We start from the raw sequence: 15,101 nt of genomic DNA, 5'->3' as shown, positions 1-15,101 counted from the left end.
CAACAGAATATGCAATATATATGCTTTCACTGATCAAATATTAAACGCTCTGAATAACCGGACATCACCCATTGGTATTTTTTGTGATCTCTCAAAGGCATTTGATTGTGTAAATCATGAAATTCTTTTAGATAAGCTAAATCATTATGGTTTGAGGGGGGCAGTGCACAAATGGTTTAATTCATACTTAACTGGAAGAATGCAGAAAGTTGAAATAAGTGGTTCATGTAATGTTAAAACAACAGCTGATTCCTCAAACTGGGAGGCTATCAAGTATGGGGTCCTAGAGGGTTCGGTCTTAGGTCCCTTCCTGTTCTTGATATACATTAATGACTTACCATTCCATATTGATGAAGATGCAAAGTTAGTTCTTTTTGCTGATGATACAAGTATAGTAATAACATCCAAAAACCAAGAACTAAGTGATGTAATTGTAAATGATGTTTTTCACAAAATTATTAAGTGGTTCTCAGCAAATGGACTCTCTTTAAATTTTGATAAAACACAGTTTATACAGTTCCATACAGTAAATGGCACAACACAAGTAATAAATATAGACTTTCAACAGAAGTCTGAAGCTAAGGTAGAATTTTCAAAATTTTTAGGTGTATCCATTGATGAAAGGTTGAACTGGAAGCAACACATTGATGGTCTGCTGAAACGTCTGAGTTCAGCTACGTATGCTATTAGGGTTATTGCAAATTTTGGTGATAAGAATCTCAGTAAATTAGCTTACTATGCCTACTTTCATTCACTGCTTTCGTATGGCATCATATTCTGGGGTAATTCATCGTTGAGTAGAAAAGTATTCATTGCTCAAAAACGTGTAATCAGAATAATTGCTGGAGCCCATGCACAGTCATCCTGCAGACATCTATTTAAGGATCTAGGGATCCTCACAGTAAACCTACAGTATACAGATTTACTTATGAAATTTGTTGTTAATAATCCAACCCAGTTCAAAAGTAATAGCAGTGTGCATAGCTATAACACGAGGAGAAAGGATGATCTTCACTGTGCAGGGTTAAATCTGGCTTTGGCACAGAAAGGGGTATATTATGCTGCCACAAAAATCTTTGGTCACCTACCAAACAGCATCAAAAGCCTGACAGATAGTCAACCAACATTTAAATATAAATTAAAAGAATTTCTAGATGACAACTCCTTCTACTCAATGGCTGAATTTTTAGATATAAATTAAGGGATGAAAAAAAACTAACTTTAACATTAGTGTCATGCAATATTTTGATTAATGTAATATATTGTACAGACATCTTTCATTAACCTGACAAGTTCCATATCATTACGAAGTGTCGTATTCATGATCTATGGAACAAGTATTAATATAATCTAATCTAATCGACTCTTTGCTGCTGCCCATTCTACAGAAAACTTGTCACTTAAGTCTGCTGTCAGGTACAAGTGAGCTATACAAGTGTAGAAAGGAGAGAGAGTTCACAAGTTCTCAAGTATAACCAAGGACCTGCATCATTGGCTGTGAATTTATTTGAATGTTTAATCCCTACCCTGAAAATGTGTAAGAATTACATTGTCATACATACACACACACACACACACACACACACACACACACACACACACAGTCAACATGCTAGCAAGTCTCTGGTGCACCTGAGTGCATGTGTGCTCACCACCTCTCCGGATACTACACCATGCAACTGTTTCTTGTGGAGATACACAAAGGAATATGTTTTGTTCCTCTTTTAGCTCGCGACATAAACATGGAATAACAGTAGCTTTGATTTCTGCCAGCCTCTTTTAACTCCTTATTATCTCATTGTATTATATTTCACGATTCACTTCATGCAGATGCCAGTTTAAGAATCGTGAGTTCTTACAATCCTTTCCCAATACTGTTGTTGTTGTTGTTGTTGTCTTCAGTCCTGAGACTGGTTTGATGCAGCTCTTCATGCTACTCTATCCTGTGCAAGCTTCTTCATCTCCCAGAACCCACTGCAACCCACATCCTTCTGAATCTGCTTAGTGTAGTCATCTCTTGGTCTCCCTCTACGATTTTTACCCTCTATGCTGCCCTCCAAACTAAATTGGTGATCCCTTGATGCCTCAGGATATGCCCTGCCAACCGATCCCTTCTTCTGGTCAAGTTGTGCCACAAACTTCTCTTCTCCCCAATCCTATTCAATACTTCCTTATTAGTTATGTGATCTACTCATCTAATCTTCAGCATTCTTCTGTAGCACCACATTTCGAAAGCTTCTATTCTCTTCTTGTCCACACTATTTATCGTCAATGTTTCACTTCCATACATGGCTACACTCCATACAAATACTTTCAGAAATGACTTCCTGACACTTAAATCTATACTCGATGTTAACAAATTTCTCTTCTTCAGAAACGCTTTCCTTGCCATTGCCAGTCTACATTTTATATCCTCTCTACTTCGACCATCATCAGTTATTATGCTCCCCAAATAGCAAAACTCCTTTACTACTTTAAGTGTCTCATTTCGTAATCTAATTCCCTCAGCATCACCCGACTTAATTCGACTACATTCCATTATTCTCGTTTTGCTTTTGTTGATGTTCATCTTATATCCTCCTTTCAAGACACTATCCATTCCGTTCAACTGCTCTTCCAAGTCCTTTGCTGTCTCTGACAGAATTACGATGTCATCGGCTAACCGCAAAGTTTTTATTTCTTCTCCATGGATTTTAATACCTACTCCAAATTTTTCTTTTGTTTCCTTTACTGCTTGCTCAATATACAGATTGAATAACATCGGGGATAGTCTACAACCCTGTCTCACTTCCTTCCCAACCACTGCTTCCCTTTCATGTCCCTCGACTCTTATAACTGCCATCTGGTTTCCGTACAAATTGTAAATAACCTTTCGCTCCCTGTATTTTACCCCTGCCACCTTCAGAATTTGGAGAGTATTCCAGTCAACATTGTCAAAAGCTTTCTCTAAGTCTACAAATGCTAGAAACGTAGGTTTGCCCTTCCTTGGTTGGTTGGTTGTTTGGGGGAAGAGACCAAACTGCGAGGTCATCGGTCTCAGCGGATTACGGAAGAACAGGGAAGGAAGTCGGCCGTGCCCTTTCGAAGGAACCATCCCGGCATTTGCCTGGAGAGATTTAGGGAAATCACGGAAAACCTAAATCAGTATGACCGGACGCGCTCTTCCTTAATCTAGCTTCTAAGATAAGTCGTAGGGTCAGTATTGCCTCACGTGTTCCAACATTTCTACGGAATCCAAACTGATCTTCCCAAGGTCGGCTTCTACTAGTTTTTCCATTCGTCTGTAAAGAATTCGTGTTAGCATTTTGCAGCTGTGACTTATTAAACTGATAGTTGGGTAATTTTCACTTCTGTCAACACCTGCTTTCTTTGGGATTGGAATTATTATATTTTTCTTGAAGTCTGAGGGAATTTCGCCTGTCTCATTCATCTTGCTTACCAGATGGTAGAGTTTTGTGAGGACTGGCTCTCCCAAGGCCGTCAGTAGTTCCAATGGAATGTTGTCTACTCCGGGGGCTTTGCTCTGTCAAACTCTTCACGCAGTATCATATCTCCCATTTCGTCTTCATCTACATCCTCTTCCATTTTCATAATATTGTCCTCAAGTACATCGCCCTGGTATAGACCCTCTATATACTCCTTCCACCTTTCTACTTTCCCTTCTTTCCTTTGAACTGGGTTTCCATCTGAGCTCTTGATATTCATACAAGTGGTTCTCTGATCTCCAAATGTCTCTTTAATTTTCCTGTAGGCAGTATCTATCTTACCCCTAGTGAAATAAGCCTCTACATCCTTACATTTGTCCTTTAGCCATCCCTGCTTAGCCATTTTGCACTTCCTGTCGATATCATTTTTGAGACGTCTGTATTCCTTTTTGCCTGCTTCATTTACTGCATTTTTATATTTTTTCCTTTCATCAATTAAATTCAATATTTCTTCAGTTACCCAAGGATTTCTACCAGCCCTCGTCTTTTTACCTACTTGATCCTCTGCTGCCTTCACTACTTCATCCCTCAAAGCTACCCATTCTTCTTCTACTGTATTTCTTTCACCCATTCCTGTCAATTGCTCCCTTATGCTCTCCCTGAAACTCTGTACAACCTCTGGTTCTTTCAGTTTATCCATGTCCCATCTCCTTAAATTTCCAACTTTTTGCAGTTTCTTCAGTTTTAATCTACAGGTCATAACCAATAGATTGTGGTCAGAGTCCACATCTGCCCCTGGAAATGTCTTACAATTTAAAACCTGGTTCCTAAATCTCTGTCTTACCATTATATAATCTATCTGATACCTTTTAGTATCTCCAGGCTTCTTCCATGTATACAGCCTTCTTTTATGATTCTTGAACCAAGTGTTAGCTATGATTAAGTTGTGCTCTGTGCAAAATTCTACCAGGCAGCTTCCTCTTTCGTTTCTTTGCCCAGTCCATATTCACCTACTACGTTTCCTTCTCTCCCTTTTCCTACCACCGAATTCCAGTCACCCATGACTATTAAATTTTCATCTCCCTTCACTATCTGAATAATTTCTTTCATTTGATCATACATTTCTTCAATTTCTTCGTCATCTGCAGAGCTAGTTGGCATATAAACTTGTACTACTGTAGTAGGTGTGGGCTTCGTATCTATCTTTTCCCAATACATTTACTGCTTAATACTCTCTTCTGATAATAAAAAACCAGTTTGAGCTGAATTGCAGTTCAGTATAATATCGAACACAAAAATAATTTTCATGTAGATTTTGCATCCATCTTTAGGTTGTAGAGTGGAGTTATGTACTCTGGTTGGAAAATTTTTCATCAAACTCTCATTCAACTGCAAACAATTGGGAAACCCAACCAACTGAAAAGAAAATTATAAACATAGCTCAGCAGATAATCTTCACTCTAAGAGACAAGCCACTATCTCATGACCCTAGCTCTGTTAAATTCCTGGGAGTTTATTTAGACAAAAAGTTATCCTGGGGCCAACATGTAAACTATATTAGTAGTAAGCTATCTAGTGTAATTTATTTATTAAGACAACTCAGAAATTGTGTAACTGAAATGTATGTCAGATTATCTTGTTTTGCATTTTTGGAGTGATTGTAGTCCTATACATGACATCCTGTTATTGCATAAGAAAGCCATTAGGATAATTACAGCTTCTTCACATAAGGCTCGCTGCAAACTCTTATTTACTGAACAAAAAATTATGACAGTAATAAACCCCTATTTATACAGTGTCTTAATCTATACAAAGAAGAACCTACAAGATGTGAAATGTAGAGAAAATATACATTGTTACAATACAAGAAGCATCAAACACATATACATGCCTTACCACAGATGATCAAAATCAATAAATAGCTATGAAGTCACAGGACACAAACTATTTAATAAGCTGCCAAATTCTATACAGGATCTTCCTAAACATACGTTCAAAGAAAGACTGCATGAATGGTTAATTGCCCACCCATTCTCTGACATTAGTAAATTCTTCAACTGTAAAATGCGTAATCCAATAGATGAGCCAATGTACATTTATTGTAATATAAGCTAAAATATTTCAGTACTTTATCACATTGTATTGTAAATTGTATCTTCATTTGACATTGTCAATTGGAGTAACGGCCTAAGGACAATAAAATCTATATTATTATTATTATTATTTCTCTCTCCCATCTCAGACGTTATGTCTGGTTAAAAAATGGAAAGTGATGTGGATCTTGATCAAGTGTGGCTTCCTTTTAACTGTACGGTATCTGTTACCTTGCATTTAGGAACTTTCGGGTAATTGAACATGTATCAATAATTACAGATTTCTGTAGTTGTATATATATGTTTCGATATAGCTGTATTGTATTGGTGTACTGGTAGATATTGTGTGGTATGACTCCTGTAGTTGATAGTATACTTGATATGATGTCAACTTTATCCTGATACCATATGTCTTTGACTTCCTCAGCCAGTTGGATCTATTTTTCCATTTTTTCTAGTGTTTTCTTCTGTGTATTTGTTGTATTGGGTATGGATATTTCGATTAGTTGTGTTAATTTCTTCTTTTTATTGGTGAGTATGATGTCAGGTTTGTTATGTGGTGTTGATTTATCTGTTATAATGGTTCTGTTCCAGCACAATTTGTATTCATCATTCTCCAGTACATTTTATGGTGCATTCCTGTATGTGGGAACGTGTTGTTTTATTAGTTTATGTTGTATGGCAAGTTGTTGATGTATTATTTTTGCTACAGTGTCATGTCTTCTGGGGTATTCTGTATTTGCTAGTATTGTACATCCGCTTGTGATGTGATCTACTGTTTCTATTTGTTGTTTGCAAGTCTGCATTTATCTGGTGTGGTATTGGGATCTTTAATAATATGCTTGCTGTAATATCTGGTGTTTATTATTTGATCCTGTATTGCAATCATGAAGCCTTCCATCTCACTGCATATATTGCCTTTTCTTGGCCATGTGTTGGATGTGTCTTGATCGATGTGTGGCTGTGTTAGATGATATGGGTGCTTGCCATCTAGTGTTTTCTTTTTCCAATTTACTTTCTTCGTATCTGTTCATGTTATATGATCTAAAGGGTTGTAGAAGTGGTTATGAAATTGTAATGATGTAGCAGATGTATTTATATGAGTGACTGCTTTGTGTATTTTTCTTGTTTCTGCTCGTTCTAGAAATAATTTTCTTAAATTGTCTACCTGTCCATAATGTAGATTTTTTATGTCGATAAATCCCCTTCCTCCTTCCTTTCTGCTTAATGTGAATCTTTCTGTTGCTGAATGTATGTGATGTATTCTATAAGTGTATTGAGTGCTTCTAGGTCTGTGTTACTCCATTTCACTACTCCAAATGAGTAGGTCAATATTGGTATAGCATAGGTATTTATAGCTTTTGTCGTGTTTCTTGCTGTCAATTCTGTTTTCAGTATTTTTGTTAGTCTTTCTCTATATTTTTCATTTAGTTCTTCTTTAATATTTGTATTATCTATTCCTATTTTTTGTCTGTATCCTAGATATTTATAGGAATCTGTTTTTTCCATCGCTTCTATGCAGTCACCGTGGTTATCCAATATGTAATCTTCTTGTTTAGTGTGTTTTCCCTTGACTATGCTATTTTTCTTACATTTGTCTGTTCCAAAAGCCATATTTATATCATTGCTGAATACTTCTGTTATCTTTAGTAATTGCTTGAGTTGTTGATTTGTTGCTGCCAGTAGTTTTAGATCATCCATGTATAGCAAATGTGTGATTTTGTGTTGGTATGTTCCAGTAGTATTGTATCTATAATTTGTATTATTTAGCATGTTGGATAGTGGGTTCAGAGCAAGGCAGAACCAGAAAGGACTTAATGAGTCTCCTTGGTATATTCCACACTTAATCTGTATTGACTGTGATGTGATATTATTTGAGTTTGTTTGGATATTAAGTGTGGTTTTCCAATTTTTCATAACTACGTTTAGGAACTGTATCAATTTAGGATCTACTTTGTATATTTACAATATCTGTAGTAACCATGAGTGGGGTACACTGTCAAAAGCTTTTCGGTAATCAATGTATGCATAGTGTAGTGACCTTTGTTTAGTTTTAGCTTGATATGTCACCTCTGCATCTATTATCAGTTGCTCTTTATATCCTCGTGCTCCTTTGCAACAGCCTTTTTGTTCTTCATTTATAATTTTGTTCTGTGTCATTAATTTCTATGTAATGACTGAAGTTAATATTTTGTATATTGTTGGTAGGCATGCTATGAGGCGATATTTCGCTGGGTTTGCTGTGTCTGCTTGATCTTTAGGTTTCTGATAAGTTATTCCATGTGCAAGTGTATCAGGGAATGTGTATGGGTCTGCAATGTAACTGTTAAATAATTTAGTTACATGTGGATGCGTTGAGGTGAACTTCTTTAGCCAGAAATTTGCTATTTTATCTTTTCCAGGGGCTTTCCAATTGTGCGTAGAATTAATTACTCAGGTGACTTCATGTTGCAAAATTATCACTTCAGGCATTTGTGGTATCATCTTGTATATGCCTGCTTCTGCTTGTATCTACTGTACATGCCTGTTATGTTGTAGTGGGTTTGACCATATGTTGCTCCAGGAGTGTTCCATGTTGTTATGTTTGGTGGGTTGTCTATTTTAATGTGTGTGTTATCTATTGTCAGATAAAATTTCTTTTGGTTTGTGTTGAATGTTTGGTTTTGTTTCCTTCTATTTTCACTTTTTTTGTATCTTCTAAGTAGTTTGGCCAATGCTTGTAATTTCTGCTTCTTTTCATCTAACTGCTCTATCGCTTTTTGTTGTGAGATTTTACCTAACCTTTTTCGTTTTTTGTCTGATATTTCATTTCTTATACATTGTGTTAGCTGTCCAATGGCTTTTCTCAGTTTTTCTATCCTGATCTGTAGCCTGGTTTTGTGGGTTTATTCTGTGTGTTGGTTTGTTCTGATCTCTGCTTAGTGTGTATATTTAGAGTAGTGAGTGCTCCTATATAAACCAGTAGTTGTAACACTTCCATAGTTGTATTTTCATTTATTTTGTTGTGTATGATTGAGTTGATAGTTGTTATTGTTGTTTCGACTTGTGGGTTATTTTGTGGTCTATGCAAGAATGGTCTAATGTCTGTATTTGTGTTTTTGTATTCTATATTGTTAGCTGAAATTTTTCTTCTATATCTAACATGTGTGTCACTTCATGTTCTATTTGTGCTTGTTCTGCGTCTGTCTTAAGATTTCATTTTTCTCTGATTGTTTAACTGACGCGTGTTGTTCTTTGTTGGTTTGCTCTGGGATATTTGAGCCCATTACTGTATTTTCTTCTTCTTCTGATTGCACATTATTTTGTTCCAGTATTTGTTGTACTTGTTGTTTGATGTTTTCTAATTCTGACTGGGGTATCCTTTTATTTTTTATTTTTACACGGATCTGATCAGCTAGTCGTTGTTCTGTTAAAAATGTTAATTCTGGATATCTGGTAATAAATGTTGTGTATACTTGTGATCTGTATCCAGTTGTGTTGGTTCCTAAGTTTGTTGCTTGGTAATAACAGAACATGAGGTGTCGGTTAACTTCATCTGACCATCTCATACTCTGTCTTTGTTTTCCTTCTAGAGTGGTTGCAGGAAGCATATCCTGCAAAACACATCTATTTGTATGTAAATCATTTTCCATGTGGTTAGCATTGTCCTTACCTTTGCGGACGGGCATAGGGTTCAAGCATCGTCCCCGATCATGACAGTGCTTGTCCGAGGCTTCATTAGTTCTGTCCTGAACCAACTAATCACACTAAAAGGGGGGTTAGCCCTATTAGTGGTTTGTTTTTTTCGTCGCCTTTTACGACTGGCAGAACATACCGAAGGTCTATTCTTTTCCCAGGCCTCCACGGGGATTATTATTATTATTATATTATTATATTATTATATTATTATTATTATTATTATTATTATTATTATTATTATTATTAATATTAATATCATTATCATTATCATTAGTTATGCTTTTTACAAATTGTCTTGGTTCAGGAATCGAAAATTTCTGTTAGGTGCATCACAATACAAATTGTCTGGGTTCAGGAATCGAAAATTTCTTTTAGGTGCATCACAAGTGGCACTATTCCTTGTGAAGTGGCACTACGTGTAATGTAATATAAACAGGACTCATTTTCTTTGAAAAATGCATCTTCAGTGACAAACATACTACAGTGAATATAGGTGCACACCTACGATGTTAAAGTTCATCAGTTCACGTCTCGTCTGGTTTCTTTCAGATTTTTTTTATTCAGCTTCACATTCTCTAAATGATCCTTTTACTTTCTCGTTTATTTATAGAAGTATGCTCAGCGACATTAGTATGATTTGTTGTGATAAAGTGTTCCCAGATAAATATGCTACCTATAGAGCTTATTTTGGAGTTTTGCTTTTGTTGTTATTTTTTAGTTGATTAGAAAAGAAGATACAATACATAAAATATTTAGAGTCTGATATCCCTACTCCCCTCCCCGCTGAACCCTGAAACCTTGGATGTGGTGATAGACTGATTTGTAGTGTAACCCAAGGCATAGGTTAGTTTAAATGGCTAAATGGTGCAGATTTCCGCAGAATGTAAGAAGTGAGCCATGCCCAGTGTGGAGTATTAGATACTTGCAGCAGCTGAGTAGTACGAGAGCAGAAGCTAAGGCTTAAAAAAGAAGCTGTGTTCCTCCTAACACACATGCATAAAGTAGTGTAGAAGTGATTACCACAATTTCCAATTAGAGAAGATTAACGTTCGCCATTATTTGTTTTACCACATTTTAAGGAAATATTTGGCTGTAATAGCGTTGCCATCAACTTTGCTCTAATGTGATAGCAATGCACCCCAACTGCAGTATGGTGAGGCACTATAGCTGATGATGCAGGCAGTTGCCATTATATTGCTGAGTGGTCGCCGTTGGTGTCCACCAAGGGCATAGCATATTTGGTATCTTAGAGTTAGTGTGTCTCTGTTCTTGTCTACAAATGCTTCCCCCTCACTCTCACCTTAACTTCCTACTTCTCTCACCGACAGCATTGTAGTCACATCTACAAACATTCACTTGTTTTGATATTTGTTTGTTATTGTGAGTTTACAGCAGTAGAGAAGCAGACAAGTGAGACAACAGAATGAGTTTAATATTGTGACTTGCATACAAGCAGAGCTACAGGACGTCAAAAGTACTGTGTACAAGGTTCCCAAAATGAAACAGGGCAGTTAAGCTGCCATTGGGGATGAGGTCAGAATTGTGCATAATTTTGATGTGAGCTCCTTTCATATGTATTTCTATATGCAGGTGAACAAAAAAATATGAATAAAAACTGTATTTTTGTTTCAAACTCAATGTTACACTTTAGTCTTTCTACCAAAGCTTTGCATACTTCTGCTACAAAGAGGCTTATAGATTAATAGTGCTCTTTTAAAGAGGTACATTAAACTTCTGTATTGATACAGAAATAGCTAAAAACTGGAAGATTATCCCTAATCCGGTTTAGCTGGTATATTCTCTCTCATATTCGCACCAATTTTAGCAATTCTTGGTCAGATACATGCACAAAATATTTGAAATTGTGTTTCAATATTCTGGTAAAATTCTGGATAAAATGTGTGTACCAAACATCAGCTCATGAGTTAGATTTCCTGAAGCATTCTGCTTGCTTTAAAAAGAACACATTTGGAAAGCCAGTTTTTCTTGTACCTTGTGTGATGTAAAAGCAATAAATATAGCAGAGATGCTGAGTCGCAGATAGGCACAACAAAAAGACTTTCACAATTAAAGCTTTCGGCCATTGGCCTTTCTCAACAATAGACAGGTATATGCACACACTCATGGAAACGCACACACTCATGGAAACGCAGTCTCAGGCAACTGAAACAACACTGCGAGCAGCAGAACCCGTGCATGATGGGAGTGGTGACTGGGTGGGGGAAAGATGGAGGCTGGGGTGGGGAGGGGGAGGGACAGTACGGTGGGGGTAGCAGACAGTGAAGTGCTGTAGGTTAGATGGAGGGCAGGGGAGAGGTTGGGGGGGGGGGAGGAAGTAGCGGAAAAGGAGAGAAATAAAAAGACTGGGTGTGGTGGCGAAATGATGGCTGTGTAGTGCTAGAATGGGAACAGGGAAGAGGCTGGATGGATGAAGACAGTGACTTATTTCCAAAAATATGCTTTTGCACTATCAAAACTAAGGTCCCATTATTCTGTTTTTTGAAACCTGTTTGCCCCTTGGAGTTTCTCCCAAAGGCTAACATTGAAAGTTCTTGTTTCTGTATGTAATCCTACTCTACACCAGGCTCTTTTACAGTTTCAAATACAGCAATCTCTTGCACTTACCTCATCTATGACGTATATGTCTCATATGCCGATTTCCACTCCACCAGACTTCTCTTCTTCTACAAAATCCTTCAGTTATCTATCCCTCATATTTCCTTAGATGGTATGAAACCAACTTCAGACTGGAAAAACATGCCAGAGTTCACCTCAAAAAGCTATCCCACCTTCTCCTAAACTACTTTAATAGTAGTGTTCCTTATTCTGTCCCTCTGCAGCTCCATAAACAGCCACACCATCAACCACCACTCCTCTCCTACAAACCAAATTTGGCCAACCTCCACAACTGCCTTAACATTACCAGCTTGGCCAACCTCCTTAATATTACCCAGGCTTCACTACTGTCTCCCAAACCAATAAAAACTCATAGTCACAAGAATCAGTCACAACAGCACAGTGTTCTCCACCTCTCCCCTCGTGCAATATCTATATTATCTAAGGACCTCACTTTCACCCCTAAACTTGCATTGAATCATGCAGCTTTGGTGTAGGACCTACTTTTCTTCACAAATATCACTTTGTAACATAATCCCAAAACCTTTCTAAGAGCAATCCTGACATTGAACACTGTCTTGAACAGTTCCAATCGTGATCCCAACTCGATCCACACAACTATTTCAATATCATCTCTTACAAGTACTTGACTAACAGGAATACGGTAGTGATCTCTATGTCAGCTGTCTGACACCTCTATGCACACCATCTGCAATCAAGATCCCATCCTGTGAATCAAACTGACCTGCAGTCCCTCCTTAGAAGTCAGGCCCCTCACAAGGACTAATACCGCAATCCATGGAACTCCTTACCCCGCCCAAACCACACGCCCCCATCTTTTACCGTCTTCCTATGGTCCACATTCCAATCATCCTGGCCGTCCTATAGTTTATGGCTTCAAAGCACCCACCGAACATACATCTGCCTTAGTTGCTCAACACCTGCAAGCCATAGTACAAAGACTTCTCTCCTATACAGACTCCAACCATTTCCTAGATCATATGAAATCAGTATCCATCCCACTTCCACCAGACACCTTGGTTGTCACCATTGATGCCACCTCCCTCTATGCCAACATTCCCCACATTCATGATCGGTCTGCTGCTGGACATTTCACGGTCAGTACCCACCTTTCCAAATCTATGACACCCTTCCTGCTCACCTTAATCAACTTTATACTTACCAACAACTATGTCAAGTTTGAGGGGCAGGCAGGGATACAGTAATATCAGGGTTACACCCATGGGAACCGGAATGCCTCCTTCCTACACCAGCCTTTTCAAGGGTGGCTTGGAGGGGACTTTCCTGGGATTCATAAGCATTTACCCCTGGTTTGGTTTAGCTACATTGATGACATCTTTGCTGTATGGACTCATGATGAGGCTGACCTGTTATATTCCCTGGAATCTCTAAATCCCTTCTTCCAGTTAAATTTCACATAGTCCTATTCTGAATGCCATTCTCCTTTCCTTGATGTTGAGCTCATACTGAAAGTCTGGTACCCACTTCTGTCCACATTAAATCTACTAACAAACAACAGTACTTACATTTCGACAGTTGCTATCCTTTCCATGTCAGATGTTCCCTCCCATACAGGCTTGACATTTGAGGCAAACGTTTTTGTTCGGATGCGGACTCTCTACAGCAATACACCACCACTCTCACCTGAGCCGCCACTGGACATAATTACCCCAGCAGCCTACTTCACAAGCAAATTTCTCAGGCAATCATATCCAATCCTGGTACTGTTGACCCCTCCAAAAAACAACTTACTAGTACATGGATTGTCGCTCAGTATTATCCTGGTCATGAATGTATTAGTGAGCTATTTCAACAAGGCCATTACTTCCTAAAACCATGCCCTAAAAGGAGGTCCATTCTGTCTGAGACTTTGATCACCACACCTAGCATAACGTTCCGTCGCTCTCTCAATCTCTGCAATATGCTTGTCAGACCCTATGCTTCTTCTGCACCATCTCCCTATCCTATGGCTCCTACCCCTGTGACCATCCCCGCTGCAAAACTCGCCATATACACCCTCCTACTATCACCTATGCAAGCCCTGTAGTTGGACAAATATATACTAACAAAGGGAGCGCCATCTGTGAAGTGGCATGTCATATACTAGCTACTACGTAAACGGTGTTCGGCTTTTTAGCCTTTACAGAAGTATCCAGCAGTGGCTGCTGCCAGTTAATGAATATCTTGCCTCAATCCGCATCCTCCATCAACGGATATACAAATGTATAAATGAATGAACGAGTGAATGAATGTATGCTGGTTTAAGCAGGCAATAATGGGTAATATACTAGTGTTAAGAAAGTTATCGCTAACTGTAGAATCCCTCTTTTCCAGTTGCTCGAGGCTGTGTCCAGCTGGGGAATCACCGAGTCTCTGGAAAAAACCATCAGCTCGCTGGACAGGTGGATGGAAAGGAATGAGCCGACACTCAGGACGTGGCTGCAGAGAGTAGCCCCCACCACCACTGACGCCCCCACCACCACTGACGCCCCCACCACCACTGACGCCCCTGGTTCCAGTGCTGCCATACTGCCAGCCATCACAAGCATTGCTCTGGGGCTCATTGTCGTCTGGACACACCTCAATGCTGCTGCTGTATGAGACAGACATTTTAAACCCACTATACTTACTCATGGGTTGCAGGGAGCAATGGAGGCAGACTGTAACCAAGAAATGTCACAAGAGTGAGTGAGAGAGAGAGAGAGAGAGAGAGAGAGAGAGAGAGAGAGAGAGAGAGAGAGAGTGTGTATGAGAGAGAGAGATAATGTTTTGTGTATAGTTAGAGCCCAACCGATAATAATGTCTATGACACTAAGATAGATATGTACCTTGTAATGATTGTAGAATTTCACTTTAATATACTAATTACAATTTGCAGTTATTTGCTCAATAAAAAGAAGGTACAACAGTATCAAATATTTTACATTTTTTCAGTTTGTTCCTCTAAGTGTTTCTACATCTACATACATACTCTGTCATCCACCGTACAGTGCATGGAAAACGGTACCTTGTATCAATACTTGTCATTTCCTTTCATGTTCCACTGACAGGTGGAGTGAGGCCACTGTCTATATCATTCTGTACAAGCACTGATTTAACTTCACATCGCAGATTTTATGTGAGATGTAAACTGGTGGCAGTAGAATCTTTCTGCAGTCTGCCTCAAATGTCAGTTCTCTGAACTTCCTCAGTACTGTGTAAAAAAACATCTGCCATCCAGGGATTCCTTTTCGATTTCCTGAAGCATATCCATAATACTCGCCTGCCA

The 15,101-nt window shown here is 38.5% G+C and overlaps 1 protein-coding gene across 1 annotated transcript in view; it reads left to right on the top strand.

Moving 5' to 3' along the window:
- Positions 1 to 14,751, top strand: part of LOC126293582 (aminopeptidase N-like) — a 217,492-nt gene extending 202,741 nt beyond the window's left edge. The window contains exon 17 of the mRNA XM_049986857.1: positions 14,168 to 14,751. Within this exon, the coding sequence (XP_049842814.1) occupies positions 14,168 to 14,434 (267 nt within the window). The 3' untranslated portion in view covers positions 14,435 to 14,751. The remainder of the gene's footprint in view (positions 1 to 14,167) is intronic.
- Positions 14,752 to 15,101: the final 350 nt, after the last annotated feature.

Source organism: Schistocerca gregaria, chromosome 10 (assembly GCF_023897955.1).
Source record: "Schistocerca gregaria isolate iqSchGreg1 chromosome 10, iqSchGreg1.2, whole genome shotgun sequence".
In the NCBI taxonomy this organism is placed as follows: Eukaryota; Metazoa; Arthropoda; class Insecta; order Orthoptera; family Acrididae; genus Schistocerca; species Schistocerca gregaria.
Note: the sequence above shows the minus strand (reverse complement) of the source record. Positions and strands in the feature narration are given on the sequence as shown.